The sequence below is a fragment of the Podarcis vaucheri genome, assembly GCF_965113315.1.
Source record: "Podarcis vaucheri genome assembly, chromosome: 10".
Classification (NCBI taxonomy): Eukaryota; Metazoa; Chordata; class Lepidosauria; order Squamata; family Lacertidae; genus Podarcis; species Podarcis vaucheri.
In genome coordinates, this window is record NC_138748.1 from 55,424,853 (window position 1) to 55,442,069 (window position 17,217).

The 17,217-nt window shown below is 42.4% G+C and overlaps 1 protein-coding gene across 1 annotated transcript in view; it reads left to right on the forward strand.

Annotated features, from left to right (window-relative positions):
• The window catches only part of TMTC1 (transmembrane O-mannosyltransferase targeting cadherins 1), a 141,246-nt gene that overhangs the window by 76,160 nt on the left and 47,869 nt on the right, over positions 1-17,217 (forward strand). The window contains exons 9-11 of the mRNA XM_082240469.1: positions 689-810; positions 13,500-13,664; positions 15,377-15,490. Coding sequence (XP_082096595.1) covers positions 689-810; positions 13,500-13,664; positions 15,377-15,490 — 401 coding nt within the window. The remainder of the gene's footprint in view (positions 1-688; positions 811-13,499; positions 13,665-15,376; positions 15,491-17,217) is intronic.

The window sequence follows — 17,217 nt, forward strand, 5'->3', positions numbered from 1 at the left end:
GTTTTCAGGGATGATGGGAATTGTAGTCTCAAAACATCTGGAGGACCAAGGTTGAGGAAGACTGTTCTTACTGTTGCTCGTGAATGGGGCCAGTAGCACACTTAGTTCTGATAGGTCCATGTTCCAATCCCAGCTCAGCCACGGAAACACTGATAAACCTTATGCAAACTGTAATCCCTCTGCTGCATTTTTCCATCTGTAAAATTGGAATGACAATAACCCACTGGCTTAAGATGAATATATACAAGATAAGTAAAAACAAGCTGGTATAGTTTAGTGACACATTATACATCAGGAGAAATTATTGGACATCACCAACTTTGCCTTCTCTCACTTCTCCCCAATAACGTGTAGTAGGAAAATACTCATAATATGATATTATCATTTCCTTGTCCCTTTGCCATTTGCAAAATGTGTGTGGAAGGCTAATACTGTATAAAGAGGTCATTTAACGTTTAGCTTGAACCTAAAGGTTTTAGCTGTGATCCAGTGCTTGGATGCTATACAGTGCAATACAATCTCTTAAGTTTTGCTGTTGTTGTTAAAGCACGTAGCTTAAGTGCCATAATAAAATGAAATGATGAAAAATATGAGTATGAATATTGTTATATTAGAATTGGAACTGTGATCTTCCCTGAACTTGGCATTCTTTTTCACTCATTTGTCTCTAATTATTGTTTCATTGCAGAAACTGGAACACAGAGAAGTTCTAGTTGGCCTGTTGTTCCTGGTTTTCCCCTTCATACCGGCTAGCAACCTCTTCTTCAGGGTGGGATTTGTTGTGGCCGAGCGCGTCCTGTATATGCCTAGGTAATTTTCACACATTCAATTCTTTTGAAATGACACTCTCAATTATGATATTTAAAAACTAAGGTCTTCAGCCCATATTTATTCCCACAAGTAAATATGTACAACTATTTACAACTATCGCTTCAGAAATTCTGCAGAATTTGTCAAGAAACATCTACCAGGCAGTGGTAGATAGAATTGTTCAACTATCTGTATGCAGTGATGCCATGTAATCCCATTCATTTGTAACTACTTTGCTGATATTCGTGGTCTGCTGCTCATCAAGTGCTAAAGTAAATCTGTAAAAATGAGATTTGGATGGTTCAATACTTAGATCTACTCAAGGGCTTTACTGAAAGAGTTGCTATGCTGGCAGTGATTTTCAAACAGCTTGACTGTGACTGTTAGTGACTTCATGTAAGGATTGTATATGTGGTCCTTATTGCTTGTACAGTAACAACAGCCCTTTCTCAAGGTGCCACAATTACACCAATCACAGTGATGTATAGGCCCAGTGTGGATACTGCTGTGACCATGAGCTGACCCAAAGTCTGATCAAACTGGTATCTTCCTAGATACTACTATAGAGGAGAATTGTTCTCTTCTTTATTTGTAAACATTAGATAGAACTGGGAAAGAAAGAAAAATATTGGATTTCTATCTAGATCTGTTACTTCAGTCTGTATTGGGTCTATTATTCTTAGAAAAACTGATTGTAGTTTAGAGTGAAATTTGGGGTGGGAGAAATGAGCTTTGGTAAACAATGGCATTCCGTTTCAAAATGTACTAGATGTGATACCTAGTCCATTGTCTTACTGTAATTTGGATTCCTGGGCATTTCAGCTATTTTGTTTGGATATAAAGCATTTGAGTCACAAGTTCTTCTTAGTTCAACCTTCAAAAAAAGAGGATACTGGAAATGTCAGATTAAGCCACAGAATGAGATCTAGCCTGACATTTTAATGAATGAAGACAGGCGTTTTGTTGGGTAGACATCTAGAGAGATACTGTTAAAGAACAAACAAAATGCACACCATTCTGGGAAAGTGGAAAATGTGGCCTATTATCTCTTAGAGCGGTGTCTTTCAACATTTTTAGCTTTAGGGAACATTTTAATTTGCCAAGGAATTCTTGAACTTCTTTTCATGGAAAGCCAGAGGATTCTGCCAAAGCAGATGACATGCCAATAACATAATTAGCAATTGCGTGAATGACTTTTAAAAAATAAATTACAGGCACAGTCTCCCCATTTGCAGTGGGATCCTGGAATTGGAGGGGTAGGTAGGGGGGGCTTTACCCCTTTGTCCCCTTATGGTCCCAGTCTGGATTGGGGACTTTGCATCTACATTCAAAAACGTTCCCAGTGGGGTAAACTGACGCCCCCCCCTCCACAATGCAAATTGTAGGGGTAGTGCTGTTGCAATGTATAACTTTGCAGAGAACACTCAATAAAAACCCAATTCCAGGGTCTTGATTTAGATTGGGGTCTTTGCACCTGCAATTTACTTTTTAAAACGATTATCACACAGTTGTTTGATTTGTGTCTCATCTGGTTTGGCTTTCAGTTCATGTGAGGAACTGACTAAGATGGCTGAAAATGACAGTGAGGCACATCCAACGCTTTCATTGTTGGGGCAATCTGTAGCTTTGGACGCTGGCAAAGCTCCCTTTGAGAGGAAACTTGTCTGCCATTATTGATTTTTTTTAAAAACCGGGGAACCCATTATAAGCTTTCAGGGCATCTACAGTTCCCCAGAGTGCATATTGAAAACCACTGTCTTGATGAGGAGAAATTGGGTGATGTTGATTGCTCCCTAGTGTGTACAAAATAATGTTATGCTTATCTCACAAATTCGAATTGATTTAATCAGTAGATGAGTTGCTAAATTGGTGTGACTGAAGTTGAAGGGCTAGTTTGTTTTAAAAAAAACTTAGGCTCATTTGTGTTTCTGTAATATGGAATGAGAATAGAACACGTCGTCTCAGCAGAGGCATGAAGACGTGTCCGATGAAGAAACAGAGATGTATACAAAAATGAGAAAGAGTGATGCTAAAACCTCATTAATGTTGATATTGCATATACTAATAGTGTACTCTGTGCTGGTATTTATTGTATCCGAAACCACACTGTCCATTCACAGGAGGGAGGTAACAGTAGCGGTGGAATGTGAAGGGGCACGGCTGCTCACCAAAAGAAAGATGGGGAGAGCAAATTGCTGTTTGTAGCATGGGTGTGCATTCACTTGTGGGCTGCCACCAACCCTTTCTTGCTGCCCCATCTCTGACCCAGAGAGTGATATCACGGCAGATGACAGGAGTTTGGCACTGCTGCTCCACCCTCCCCCTTATCTCATGTACCACTGCTGACCAAGAGGCTCAAAGCAGTCCAAGGTTTGCAGAAGTACCGTAGATTCCGGTGTATAAGACGACTTTTCAACCCCGGAAATGAGGTTAAAAAGTCAGGGGTCGTCTTATACGCCAGGTATAGCTTTTTCCCGGTGCGGACCTTTGGGGGGGTCGTCTAATACTCCCATTCGCCTAATACGCCGGAATCTATGGTACAAAAGACTTGGCAGTGGTTGGGGTGGACACCCACCAGAACAGTCCAGTGAGGCGAAGTAGGCATGGAATGTGAACTGACTATTGGGGAGGGGGATAATTGAAAACTGGGAAGGGAGGATAGCATAGAGTAAGTACCCTGGAAAAGGGCCCTGAATATCCACACTGCAGTATTTTGTTGCAGACCCCTATATTGAAGAGAGCACTAAGCTTCCATTTAGTGTTAGATCTGTAATATTTTCTTTTTCATGGTCTATGCACTAACATGCTATTTGTTAATGAGCACGAGTGCCTTTAACTTGCTTCAAATGGGTTAATCAATTAAATCTTTAGATGTTTAATCTATCGATTTAAAGCTTGCATTCATAGTTTTAAAAAAGTACACTTCAGATCTTTTCCATATTGTATCGTGAGGCTTGGTGAGGTGTCTGGTTAGTTGTCACCAGAAAGAAGATTCATGCCCATGGAAGGGAGAAGACCCTGCAGGAAAATAACAGGGTTGGGCAACAGTGGTATTGATCCACAACAGTATCACTGCATTGGGCAACTGCCACTGTGTGTTCTTAGCTTCCATTGTGACAGTCCACCTTGGACACCTGATCTCACCTGTCAGGGATGCTGTGCTTGTGGATTTCCTGCATTGGCAGATGGTTGGACGAGGTGACATTTGAGATCCCTCCCAACTGCATGTTTCTGTGTTACACAAGAAAGTTTATCCTAGAGGGACAGGGGCACATTCCTTCACACTCTTTGGGAAAGACTCTGCCCCCTTCCCATCCCCCCTCCTCAGAGCTTACTATGCCTCTGGGAGCCAGGAGCTCTTGCTTTCAGCTCTTGATTGCTGGGTCCTGAATTTCCTTGGGAGAAAATGGTCCATGCCTCAGATCGACAGAGAACTGGAACTTAAATCTAAAATGAAAAATGTGCATGGCAGCCAATTCCTATGTTATGTTTAAAATGGATAGATCTTGTTTGTTGTTCCAAGGTTCCCCCAGGAAAAGGGAGGTGTGCTCTGCTCCGAAAAGTGATACAGGCCTAGAATATTGAGGGGGCTAAATATGACTTCTCACAAGACTGAATAGTGAGCAATGATCTCTTTTGTTTTATTTCGAACACAGTCTTGCGGCACTCTCCTCAAACAAGAATTTGTAGCCACTGCAAAGCAAGAAAGATTCCTCCCACCCCCTCTTTATAATTTTGCTCCAAGGGAGAGCCTGGCAATAAAATGGTTGAGCAAATAATGAGAGCAGGGACGTATAACATTATTGAGAACTTTCTTTAGCAGCAGTTTCTTCTCTTGCCAAGCACAATATTCATTTCTTGGATTTTGTTTCCACCTCTGCTCTTAAGTCTCAGTTATTCAATTAGACTAAGACGAGGATATCTAACCAGTGTGGTTGGGGGCAATGTACCCATAGGTATGTAGTGGTCCTTTAAAGCTTTCTTTGGCCTTCTTTTCCGAATGAAACATCTTTTAATAAAAAATTCTGTTCATGTAAATGCAGAGGACAGTGTAACAGTCTCTGCCAAATTCTGGGAAAGCAGCAGTGAAGTGGCTAGAAGCCTTTACATAGCAGTTGGATGTTGTTAGACCTGAGTTTCAGGGCCAAGTTACATGTTGTGTGGAAGATCTGTGACTGTCTCCCAAATTTACAAATTCTCCTATTTTAAATTGTACTATTGTGCTTTTGAAAAAAAAATCTTGTATAAAAGCTTGCATTGCATCCCTCTGGTATTCAATAAAAGGTTTTGATTTCTTTTTTTAATTAAATGCTGATTGGGAGGGTGGCCAGTTTGACTTGGGGAGGGGCTGCTTCATGCTGGTTACCCAAACAAATTCACTTTGCCCTAGGCTACAGGTACTCCTATTCCCCCCCACTCTCACCTGGAAGACAACAACCTCAAGCGAGGGAGTTTTGACTGGGAGGGATTTGGTATGTGAATTTTTTAATTAAAAAAAAATAGCCGGGGGGGGGGGAGAGGGAAGGCTTAAACGCGCACACACATGTTGGCACTGCTGCTCCAATCAAACTGACAGCCCCCATGGCTGTATTTAATTAAAACAGGAGGAGGAGGAGGAGAAACGAAAATGTCATGAGGTCCCATCATGGATCTCTTGAGTTAAGTTTAGCTGGCAGAGCAGAGGCTCATTGGGTAACCCCTAGGTTACTTGTGACCTCACACCCTGTCAGGAATTGCTAACCACTGCCCTATGTGGTAAGCTATGCCATTACAGAACCTTCTATCTAGACTAACTCTATCCAGCCTGGCCATTGGTTCTTCCTGTGCAGGAAAGTGTATAAGAAGGTCTTCTACAGGAACATAAGAAAAACCCGCCTTACACTGAGTCCATTAATCCAGCTCAGTATTGTCTTCACCAACCAACAGTGCTTCTCCAAGGTTTCAGAAAGAAGTCTCTCCCAGTCTTAGCTTGGTATGTTGGGTATTGGACCTGGGATCTTCTGCATGCAAAGCACAATCTCCTGAGCCCAGATGATGCAGCTTTCTTTACCAGAAAAGCAGGGTACATATAGGCAACTGGTTGCATTTCAATGCCCATGATTCTCCTTGATCTCTCCAAACTATCCACTGTTGTCTTGCAATTATTTGGAAAGCCAGTAAACGTGGGTGTCCTGGAATGGAGTAAGGAGCGATTAATAATTAAAATTTAAAACCTTTCCTCAATTATTCTTCCAGGTTTTGCAGGTTAACCAGGCAACATCCTGAAACCTTAAAGTCATAGCAAGCAATACCCTCCCATTAAAGTCAGTAAGATTTTTAAGTGCTTAGCTTTGATTAGATTAGCCTTCCCCAATCTGGTACTCTCCCGATGTTGTTGGACTACAGCAGGGGTCAGCAACCTCAGGCCCATGGGCTGGAAGCAGCCCGTGGAGGTCATTTGACCGGCCCCCGAGCCGCCCCCGAACTGAGCTGCCCGCTTGTGTGCTGCGCTAAACTGGCGCAACATAGCACAGGGACTCGCTTCCGAGGCATAGGAAATCGCGTCTGTGCAGACGCCGAAAATCACATGCATGCGCACTAACACGGGTACACATCTCCACCTTCAGCAAGAGCCATACCATGCAGCTTGGCATAGTAGTACATTGAGGAACCAGCTTCTGTCCTCAAGTGAGCCTCTCTTAAAGTGTCCCAAATTTCTCTGGCTGTGGTCTTTCCACGCAACAGACAGAGCTCTTCTGGGGATACTATCAACGTAAGCGTTCCCCTTGCTTTGGAATCTTTAGTAGCCCATTCATCTGTAATTGGAGCTGGGGGGTTGTCTGTAATAACATTAAACAGACCCTCTTTCCGCAGAACAGCCTCTGCATACTGCACCCAGTCCGTATAATTTTTCTTATTGAGCTTAGGAATCCCAAAAGCATCAACCAGCTTTGTTTCAGCCATCTCTGCTACTTTAATCAAGCTGCGTCACAGTACAGCTGCTTCCAAAAGCACTGTAACAAGTACTTTCGCTTTCCCAGCCACCAAGCCTGTGAGCTTGTGCCTTTGCCTGTATCGCGGCAAAACGGCTTTAAAAGTACAAAGTCCAGCCATAAAGCCATAAATTAGAAGCTGGCAGGCTGCCCGGAGCATGAGCACATACCTCCATCAATCAAACTTGACGCGCAGAGCAGATAACGCGATCCGTTTCTCTGTTCCTCTGCCGGCATTCCGACTCGGCTTCTGGAGTCTCCAGTCTTCAGTTTGATTTACGTCTTTCTGGGCCCATAACCAAAAATGTAATTGCAGAGTCCTGTGCACAACGGAATGATGAGCAGTACGTGCCACATGCTTAAAGTTGCTTTATTTTCAGTTCAATGTTGAGAAATTACAAACATGCATCTTGCCTCTGCGGGAGCAGAGAAGCAACCGTCCTTCTCCTCGGAACAACGAACACCGAGAGGACAGTGAAAAACAGGAAACCAGTGTACGTCACATCCAGCTTCCCATTCCCGTGGGAAAACCCAACAGTACTCTGACTGTGGAATGTAAACATTGTCTTGTGACAAGCACTTCGCTGCACAGTGAAGGAAGCAGAAACCAACACTTAAGTCATTTCCCCCCTTATTTTTTATCAGTCCTGGGAACTTTCCCTCTTGGACGAGATCCATGGATTTTGCAACTGTGATTGTCGTAAGAAGGCACAAATTTATATGGTAGCAGCTACTTAATCCTAACATTGCAACTTGCATGTTAGCCAGCAGTGCTAGAAAACTGCTTGCTTATCTAGCTATCACAGTTTTGTCCCATGAGCACACAAAGGAATGAGGTTACGTAATAATCCCTATAAGTATTCATGCCCGTAAAATGTTTGGTTCTCAGTGTTTATTTACAAGAACGTCAGTGGTGCCACAGATAGTTGTAGTATCTGGCGCTTCCTGGTGGCGTGCTTGTGGTTATCAAATCCATCCTCATAAGTGCCTCGTGGGTGTCAGGTCCCTGTGGATTCAGATTAACTTTATGGTTTATCTGACAACATTTAGGCAGGCTGGTACTATAGCCTAGATCACACAATTGACCCACAGAGTTTAGTCTGCTGAACTTGTTTGAGAAACTAGAACCAACTTGTTTGGGCAGACCATGTCACAGCACCTTTCCATCCCAAGAGGTGGTGCTCTGCCTCTTGGGACTACATTGGCATCCCCAGAATTTGATCTTCCATGGCGTATGACCAGCAGTGGAGGGTCAAACATTTGCTGTTAATATGGTACGCTCTGCTAAAGGAAAGCAGCTATGGCTCTGCTGTACATGTTGTATGATGATGATGATCTTGGGAGCCTGTATGTGTGCGCGCTTAATATTCACAAGGCATTTTGTCAAGGTTTACGAGAGATCAGTTTATCTAAATAATGCATATTAGTGAATGTGAAGTTTTGTGGTGGTTATGGAATATCCAGGTCACCATGGAATGTTTTGAGATGGCCTGGGGTCTAGCACTCGGCATTAAATGATACTTACCTATTATTTTTCAATAGCACATATTTGTATTCACCATGTCCTCCTTAAAAAGGAAATTGCTTACATTGTAATGGGCCTAAAGATGATTTGATTTGTTTGAGGGGGGGAGGAACTGGAAGTAAAAAGAGAAATGGATTTTGTAGCCATTTTACTTCACCTCTTTTAATAGCATTTTGTTCGATAGCAATTAAAATTCATAGTGTGATGAGGATGTGAGAATAGAGTTAAAAATTTTATGAGGTTGTGACCCTTTAAAATCACAAAAGAGCTCTCTCCCTTTTCCCCCAGCCAAGTATTCATTTGAAGAGAATATATTATTATTCACTTGCTTCTAGGGGATATTTTCCTCCTAACTTCCTATTACGAATGCTTATTTGGTGTGCTGTTGGCCCGATCTAGTCTTTTTCCATTTTATTTTCTTTCAATTTACTCATGGAAATCTGAATTTCTCCATGCCTCTGACAAATCATTTGTAAAACTGTGAACATGACAAAACCTCTACTTCGATGAAAGCCTTGTGTGTCGTTCCCCCTGCAATTGAAGTCAAATGCAATCCCTCCACTTTTATACAACATACGCTTTCTGTAGATAACTGCTTAAGAACGCCACCCCACCCCCCAAAAAAAAACCTGACACAAAAGGATTAAACTGTGTCATCAGTTGAAAACATATGCAAATTTTATTTGTAAATGACCAGAATTTGATCCTTAGATCATATTCCTTTAAGTCTCACCAGTGGTTGCAGATTGCATCCTCACTTGAATATGAGAGAATAGGGGTTGGCACATCACTCGTGTCATGAATTACCACTGGCAAGGTGTGAACACTTACCCTCAGTTCTCTGAACATAAAATGGGGAAAATTCTGACCTACTACAAAGGGTTGTGGTGAGGTAGGCAAAGGATTGTGACATTCTTGTGGCTTAAAAGTGCTGTCAAAAGTATTGTTAGAGTTGTTTCTAAATAGAAGGGGCACGATCCAGCCTGCATTGTGCACCTTTAAACCCTGTAGATTCCATTGGATAGAGTTAAGCATTCTTAAGGGTATCTCCTGTTGAAATTAATGACACTTGTAGCTGCCCTGCTCCATTTATTAACAACTTTTATCAATAAATACTGAGGGTACTGCAATCCGAAGGTATTGCAGGCCAGTGGCGTAGCGTGGGTTGTCAGCACCCGGGGCAAGGCAAGTAATTTGCGCCCCCTAACCCATGGATTTTAGCAGGGGGCAGAGAGCTGCGAGTGCGAGCGCCCCCCCAGATGTTGCGCCTGGTGCGGACGGCCCCCCCTGCACCCCCCACGCTACGGGCCACTGTTGCAGGCTGAGGTTAATTGTAGTCAGGCTTGTTTTTACCTAAACAGATCTTATAACAGTGATTTTCAGTTGGCTGCACAAATTTTAATGGGTCATTTGCAGCCTAGTCTGATGGGCAGCAGCTCTTCTGGGTCTCAGACAGAAACCTTTCCCATTACCTGCTCCCCTATTCTTTTTTAAAACTGACGATGCCAGAGTCCGGGTCTTTCTACGTGCAAAGCATGAGCTTTACTCCTGAGCTGTGATCCCTCCTGTATAACACTTCCCTTCTCTGTGCTGCATCAGCAGCCTTGAGGTGGTAAATTTCCATTATCCATTTTTGCGCTGTGTGAAAAGCTGCTTCTTTTTGTCGCTCCTGCATCTACTGCCAATCAGCTTAATTAGGTGACCCTGAATTCTAGTACGATGCAAGGGGGAGAAATGATGACTTTCTATTCAGCCTCCCATGCCGTCCATAATTCTGTATTTCATATTCCACACATTCTCTCTCTCTCTCTCTCTCTCTCACACACACACACACACACACACACACACACACACACACACACACACACTGTCCTAAGTAGCTATTCATTTTCTAAGCTGACAAGTCTGAAAACCTTCAGCCTTTCATTCTAAAGAAAGTCTTTAACCCCTTGATCATTTGGGGAATTTGGTGTACTCACGTAATGTATCCAGTTTCCTCAATTCATATGCTCTAAGAACTTCGGGCTGAACTTCCTGAGCAGCTGACTTCCCGGCACTTGGTACCAAGGCAGCATTTGAAAAAATGCCACACACTAATGCATGCTCCAAGTATTTGCATTTTGGCTGATAGCCTGCTAGGCAGAGTGGTCATGTTTCCTACTTTACAGAGGATAGTCCACTGTCTGAAGGAGTTATCAGTCTGGTCCAAGTCCATTTGAAAATTGATGGAAACTAGAACCCTCAGAAGTGAGAGCAGTAGGAGCACTGAAGTTGTCCATCAGCACCCAGGCCACCAGGTTACAGCCTTCCCCATTATTGTGAGATGTGTTTCTGCTTAAATTTGCATCCATACATATAAATGAGCATATGGAAATTTTTGAACATCTGTTATCTTGTTTTTTGGTGGCACATTTCCTTTTCTTGTTGTTGATGATGATGTGCAAGTGAGCACCCTTCTCTTATGTAGTCTCCTGCAGAAACACATCCAGGAGCAAACAAATGCAGCCTTGCAGGAATCAAGTGTGAAACAGTCTCAATTCCCACATATATTTAATAATGGAGGAAAGAAATAATGCCATTTTACCATTTGGGGTTAGTTCCTGTTTCTCTAGCTCTCTGATCAGATAAAACATAATTAAGTTACTAAGCATTGCAAACATCCTTTCTTTGAGATTATTCTTATCCAGAGTCAGACTTCGAACGTTTAGCTGTTTGCCCATTAATATCAAACACTCTGAAGAGAAATCAAATAGCAAGTTTGATTCCATAAAAAGTCAAGATACTTGGATGCTGTTGCTTTATAATAAACACGCTGGAATAAAAGCAAAGGAATGTTAGACAACAAAAGCAGATTAGCTTCTGGTGCTATCTGCAGGGACTGTAGATTTAGCAGGGACTGTAGATTTAGCAAACAGCTCTTTGGGAAGAAAATTATATTTTGGCAATATGTAAGATAGAGTCAATATATATGGATAGTTTTGTAGGGAAAATAACTTGGCATATTAGTTTAAATGGAGCGGTGTTGGTTGTTATTTTAAATATGGAATGGTTTAAGGAAACACATGAAAATTGTATAAAAACTATATTTGTAATTTAAAAAAACTGAACCAGAAGTTCAGTGTGAATGTTTTTTTTTTTAAAAAAACTATTGAGCGTATTATGAGACTTTTGATTCATAAGATCATATTAACTTGGTGAATTTAACTAATTAAGAGTTCACTATTAAGGCAGATTATTGTAGATTTCCCCCCCTTTCCTTTATAAGCCCCAAACATAAAAAGAAAATGCTCCAGACAAAATGCTCCAGTAAAATAACAATACATTAAAAAGCTAATACATAATTATAATAACAATGATGCTAAAAATTATATTAAACCATGTTAAAAACCAATTCAGTTTAGCATGGGAGAGAGGCAGTAAAAACAAAACAAAAGAAATGACCAGGTTCAAGATTATGTTAAACCATATGTCAGCATTAGGCAAATAAGTGTGCAGAAGACAAGAGCAAGCAATAGCAAAAAAGACAGAGCTATATCTTATAATTACTAACAGAATGTAATGTGCTTAACATATTTTCCCCTCATTATGTGGCATGTGGGAGCAGAGCTTTCCTCCCATTGTGAATAGCAAGCTTGTGGGGTGATACCCAGCTTTGAATTGGAACATTACTGACAAAAGGTTAACCTCCTCCCAAAAAAATATAGAATCATAGAATCATAGAATCATAGAATCATAGAGTTGGAAGAGACCACAAGGGCCATCGAGTCCAACCCCCTGCCAAGCAGGAAACACCATCAGAGCACTCCTGACATATGGTTGTCAAGCCTCTGCTTAAAGACCTCCAAAGTAGGAGACTCCACCACACTCCTTGGCAGCAAATTCCACTGTCGAACAGCTCAGGGTCATATATCCCATGACCCTGATCTCTTTCCCCTCATCCGCACCCTGGCTATTTAGTTGTTATTTTAAAAGCTGTGGCACCAAATGGATAGTCAGAAAAGACTAAAGTCTTAGAAGTGTCCTATATTGTTCTGAGTTTCCCAGCCAGTATGAGGTAGACTAAAGTTGAGGATCTTAGTTGAAGGAGCATTTTCTTCCAGATTTAAAAACTTTGCCAAGGGCAATAGTCGAAAACCTTGACCTTGGACAATTTCCCCAGGAACTATGACTTGGGATCACACCCATGGGGAGCTGCTTCCCTCATTATTTTTTCCAACACGGAAGTTCTGTGATGGGGAGAGTATGTATTTTACAATATCCAAAGGACAGAGTATATGCGTGTGTGTGTGTGTGTGTGTGTGTGTTCTTTTGTCCTGGTTACACTGACTACCTGGTTTCTATAGCCATGGTGGAAGCTACTCTCATACAACTTTGTGTATTGCAGAATTACAATTCCCGCCCCCAACAGTTAAAACCAAGGGTAGCCACCATTAGCTGTTGTTAAACTAAAACTCCCTGTAGAGTTGATGAGAATTGTGGTCCAGCAACACCTGAAAGGCACTACTTTGGCTACCCCAATTTAATATTTGTATCATAAAATTGAACTTCTGGAGTTGCCAAATATGTTCTGCAGGTTTTTGAGAACCAAAGTACAACTAGATGTTGCCAAGAGAGAAGGAGCAGGAACCACACTGAGTGTCTTGGCACCTTCTCTCTCATAATGTTCAACTAAGGGATGAGGACGCCGGGATGAGGAGGACTCTGCCTCCCATCAGATCCATCCAGGCTGGCCAATTATGATGGCAGTTGCAACATATGGAGAGCCAGGACTCTAATCTTCCTTCACCATTGAGCTAGGCTGGTTGGAGTTGATGGGAGTTGGAGTTCAGTAACACCCAGAGGGCCAAAGGTCCCCCATCCCTGGTCTAGCTTAACAAAACAACTGATGGGACTTCATTGTGTGTTACCCTGCCCCCTGCCTCACATCATTGACTTAGGCAGTGGAAGCTGGGCAAGATGTAGTCAAATTGCAGCATGCATTGTGTTAAGTTAGTTATGTTGAAGAATGAGCAAAGAGACACAGAGGAGTAATGACTCCATCTAGCAATATATTGCCCCACTGTGAGAGAAGACCAGATAATGCAAGGGACCTGCCCTCTTGCTGGTTATGCTAACCTCTGTGAAAGAACCTCAACCATTGCATCTTGCTATAATTATTTCTCTCTCTCCTCCTTCCCTGATTGCTTTTTCAGTATGGGGTACTGCATCCTCTTGGTCCATGGCTTAAACAAACTTTGTATGTGGCTAAATAAATGGGGAGCCACTGCAGCGACCCTCTCGGCTTTGCTGCTGTTGCTGTTCTCATGGAAAACAGTGAAGCAGAATGAAATCTGGCTGTCAAGAGAGTCCCTTTTCAGGTAAGATTGATCTAAGGTGAGAGGCGGGCAGCAAGGCTGGGGAAACATTTTGGCTTTCTTGGGGTTCTCCAAGGCCCACCAGTAATATTTTTCATACCTTACCTGAAGAATACATATTGCTTGGAGTGTGAACAGTACAATATGTGTTTTAGCCACCATATAAGCAGGTGATAGTGTGGGACAGAGAGAGAATGGATCGCTAGGCAATGTCTCTCCTCCACTGGGGATTAAACCTTTAAAATGGTGCTCTTTACCTGTCTAAAAATAGCTTATCCTCAATCAGTAAATCTGTTCCGTGAGCCGAATGTGCTGACTAGGAATGATTTCCCTCTGCACCCCTGAAAAGACACTTTTGCTTCTTTTTATTTATGCACGTTACCTCTGCAGAACGAGCAGTGTGATGCACGTAGTCCCGCTTGTTTTTTGTGCTTTGCAAACAGAATTATGTAATAGGTTCCAAACACATACACTTGGGAAAGATCAATGGACAGCAATTTAACAGGAGGTTGCACAGCAAACGGTTTATCATGGTGGAACACTTTATTACTGGTGGTGATGATTTACAGAACGGAGGGGTGATAATGTCACACTCAGTATGGATGCTTCCACATGGGTATTTATTGGGGGATTGGTGCTGTTGATGTGTGCATGGTTTTATATAGTGCGCACATGACATCATCAGCATCAAAATACCAGTTTATATCTCCCCCCTGTTTAATTTATTTTTGGCAGAAAATATGCAAAAACCTGTCACCAACAACCCATTTGAGATATTAAGCCTTCCAGCTGGAAGCACCTTAAATTTTTCCAATGGTACCCAGTTTTAATTGGTTTAAATTGTATGACACATCTCTCAGCACTGGGAATTGTAGTTTTGTGAGAGTGCTGAGAATTCTGTGTTTGGCACCCTCTTTTATGATCACATGTGCCCTAAAATGTTTTTTAAAATCACCTGTGTTGGCTTTATTAACATCATTGTAGTTTATGCCAATGCACTATATTGCAGGTTGGTCTGTGAGAAACTCCATAGCAATCAGTGCGGAAGGAAACCACACTGGGACATTGTTCTCAAATCTGTGGTGTGTGTTTTTTCCTCCCTCACCCCCAGCCAGTTCAATTGCTATGTATTTTCTGGAGCAACAATATTAGAGTTTAGGAATTCATGTTGGGCAAATGTGCATGGAAAATATTAGTCACAAGATTGAAGGAAATGGAAATGGGAAAAACATTTTGTGTTGCCTTGTAATTTGCTCCTCACCTTTCCCTATTTGGCTGGGGGTATGAATATTTATTATTTCCTCTTTTAGTTAGAGAATAATTTCCAAAGTGGGTCAGGAACCAGGTTTCAGGCTATGAAGTGTGTGCATACAGTATGATTTTGGCAGTGATGGCTTGGTGGTATATTTCTAGTTGAGGCATTCATAGGAGGATGGGGGAGACTGAAGAAGTGTGCATGCGCACGGAAGTTCATACCAAGAACAAACTTAGTTGGTCTCTAAGGTGCTACTGGACATTTATTATTTATATATATATATATATTTCAACAAAACTACAGTTTGGTTTGAGAGGTACATCCTGTTTCTTCCAAGTGCGTGGTTTCCAGTATGCCTCATTTTTAGTACCTTTTACGGCAAGCTATCAAGAGGTGCAATCCCAATAACAAAAAGCAAAACTGTGTTTGTTACTGTTCCTATGTGGTTTCTCGTTCATAGGTCAGGCATCCAGACTCTGCCCCATAATGCCAAGGTGCACTACAACTATGCCAATTTTTTGAAAGACCAAGGTCGTGACAGTGAAGCCATCTACCACTACAAAACAGCCCTCAAGTAAGTTCTTAGGAAGGTTCTATTTGCTTTCATTCTGGCCTTTTTTGATCAGTGACCAAACATGACAGATGTTTTCAAATGAAGTTTTTTCCCCTCTGCAGACAAAGCGGCTGGGACTCGGAGCACTTCATGGAGGGGAAGCGCTTTGAAACGGAACCACTTCCTCCAAAAGGACTTCAAAGAGGCTCCCTGTAACTGCTGGTCAGCTGGTTGGAAGTTACAGTGAACCCCTTTGAAGGGCATGCTCCCAGTATCATTAGGATACCAAGGGGTAGACAGGTGGGCAGTCCCACTCACCTGTGGGGATTGAGGGAATTATGGATCTGGCCCACAGGCCGGTTCCAACGCCCTACCTCTGATGTATTTTGCGGCTGTTATTCTTTACTCTCACATGCTTTGTCTTCTCACAAGCTGGTTGGTCCAGGAGGTCCATAAGCATCTTTATTACTAGGAAGCATGTTAATCACCAGTGATTCTGGAACTTTGGGTATATGCCATGTTTTTATTCTCGTCTTACAGGCCTGGGGCGTGTGCTGTTTTGTTCAGGGACCTTTTCTAGATGGTGTGCTTTGCCTCAGGTACATCAGAGAATGTCTTAACAGAGAGTTAGGCTCTTGCACTTGAAGCCACTACAATCTATGGAACTCTCTCTCTCTCTCTCTCTCTCTCTCTGTGTGTGTGTTTCAAATGGGACTCATAGCATGAGGCTCTAGTACCTTACCTCCAAATACTCTGTTTCCACTGCAAGCCTGGGAGACTGAGCTATTTCTGTGAGTGTCAGGCACACAGACTCACCCTACTTGATATATGTAAGTCACTGTGCAGTTCCCCTTACTGATTTACTAGTCGTCCATGCAGACAGAATCCAAGCAGACATGATCAGTGCAAACAGCAAAGAAGTCCCACACTGAACTAACGTATTCTGCCCTAAACCTTCATGTTAGTTCAGTGGGACTGACTTCCTCATAAATGTGTTTGGAAAATGCTCATAGCTTGTGCCCAGCTCCTTGTTATGCCTCCTGCGGAGTGTCTTTCTTTATATTCAGAACCTAAGTATGCAAGCAGTGTATCCTGCCTCGGACAGGATGCTCTGGGGAATCAGCAGTGAATGCTCACTCCTCTAAAAGCTTTATCTGCATAAATTCATACGGCAGGCACAAGAGTTTTTCATTTACATAGACAACAGGTTGGTATGAATTAATGTTTCTCATAGCAAATTAGTCTGTTGGCAAATTAATTCCCAGAAAGAGATAACTGCAACTCTGTGGGTTTTCTGGAATTCATAACATCACATAAACCCCCTCAGAGAGTGCTTATGTTTAAATATAGTGTCTTGATAAAATATCTTCCTGGACATTTCAAGTTTACAAGAGTACTCACAGAGGATTCTTAAGTTTAAATGCAGTCTCTTTAATTACACAAATGTAGCTGCTCTGGTTCGCCAGAAGTGACTTAGTCATGCTGGCCACATGACCCGGAAGCTGTACGCCGGCTCCCTCAGCCAATAAAGCAAGATGAACGCCGCAACCCCAGAGTTGTCCGCGACTGGACCTAATGATCAGGGGTCCCTTTACCTTTACTTAGTAGTAGAGCTAAGTAGAGCTATTGGGACGCGGGAGGCGCTGTGGGTTAAACCACAGAGCCTAGGACTTGCCGATCAGAAGGTTGGTGGTTCGAATCCCCGCAACGGAGTGAGTTCCTGTCGCTCGCTCCCTGCTCCTGCCAAC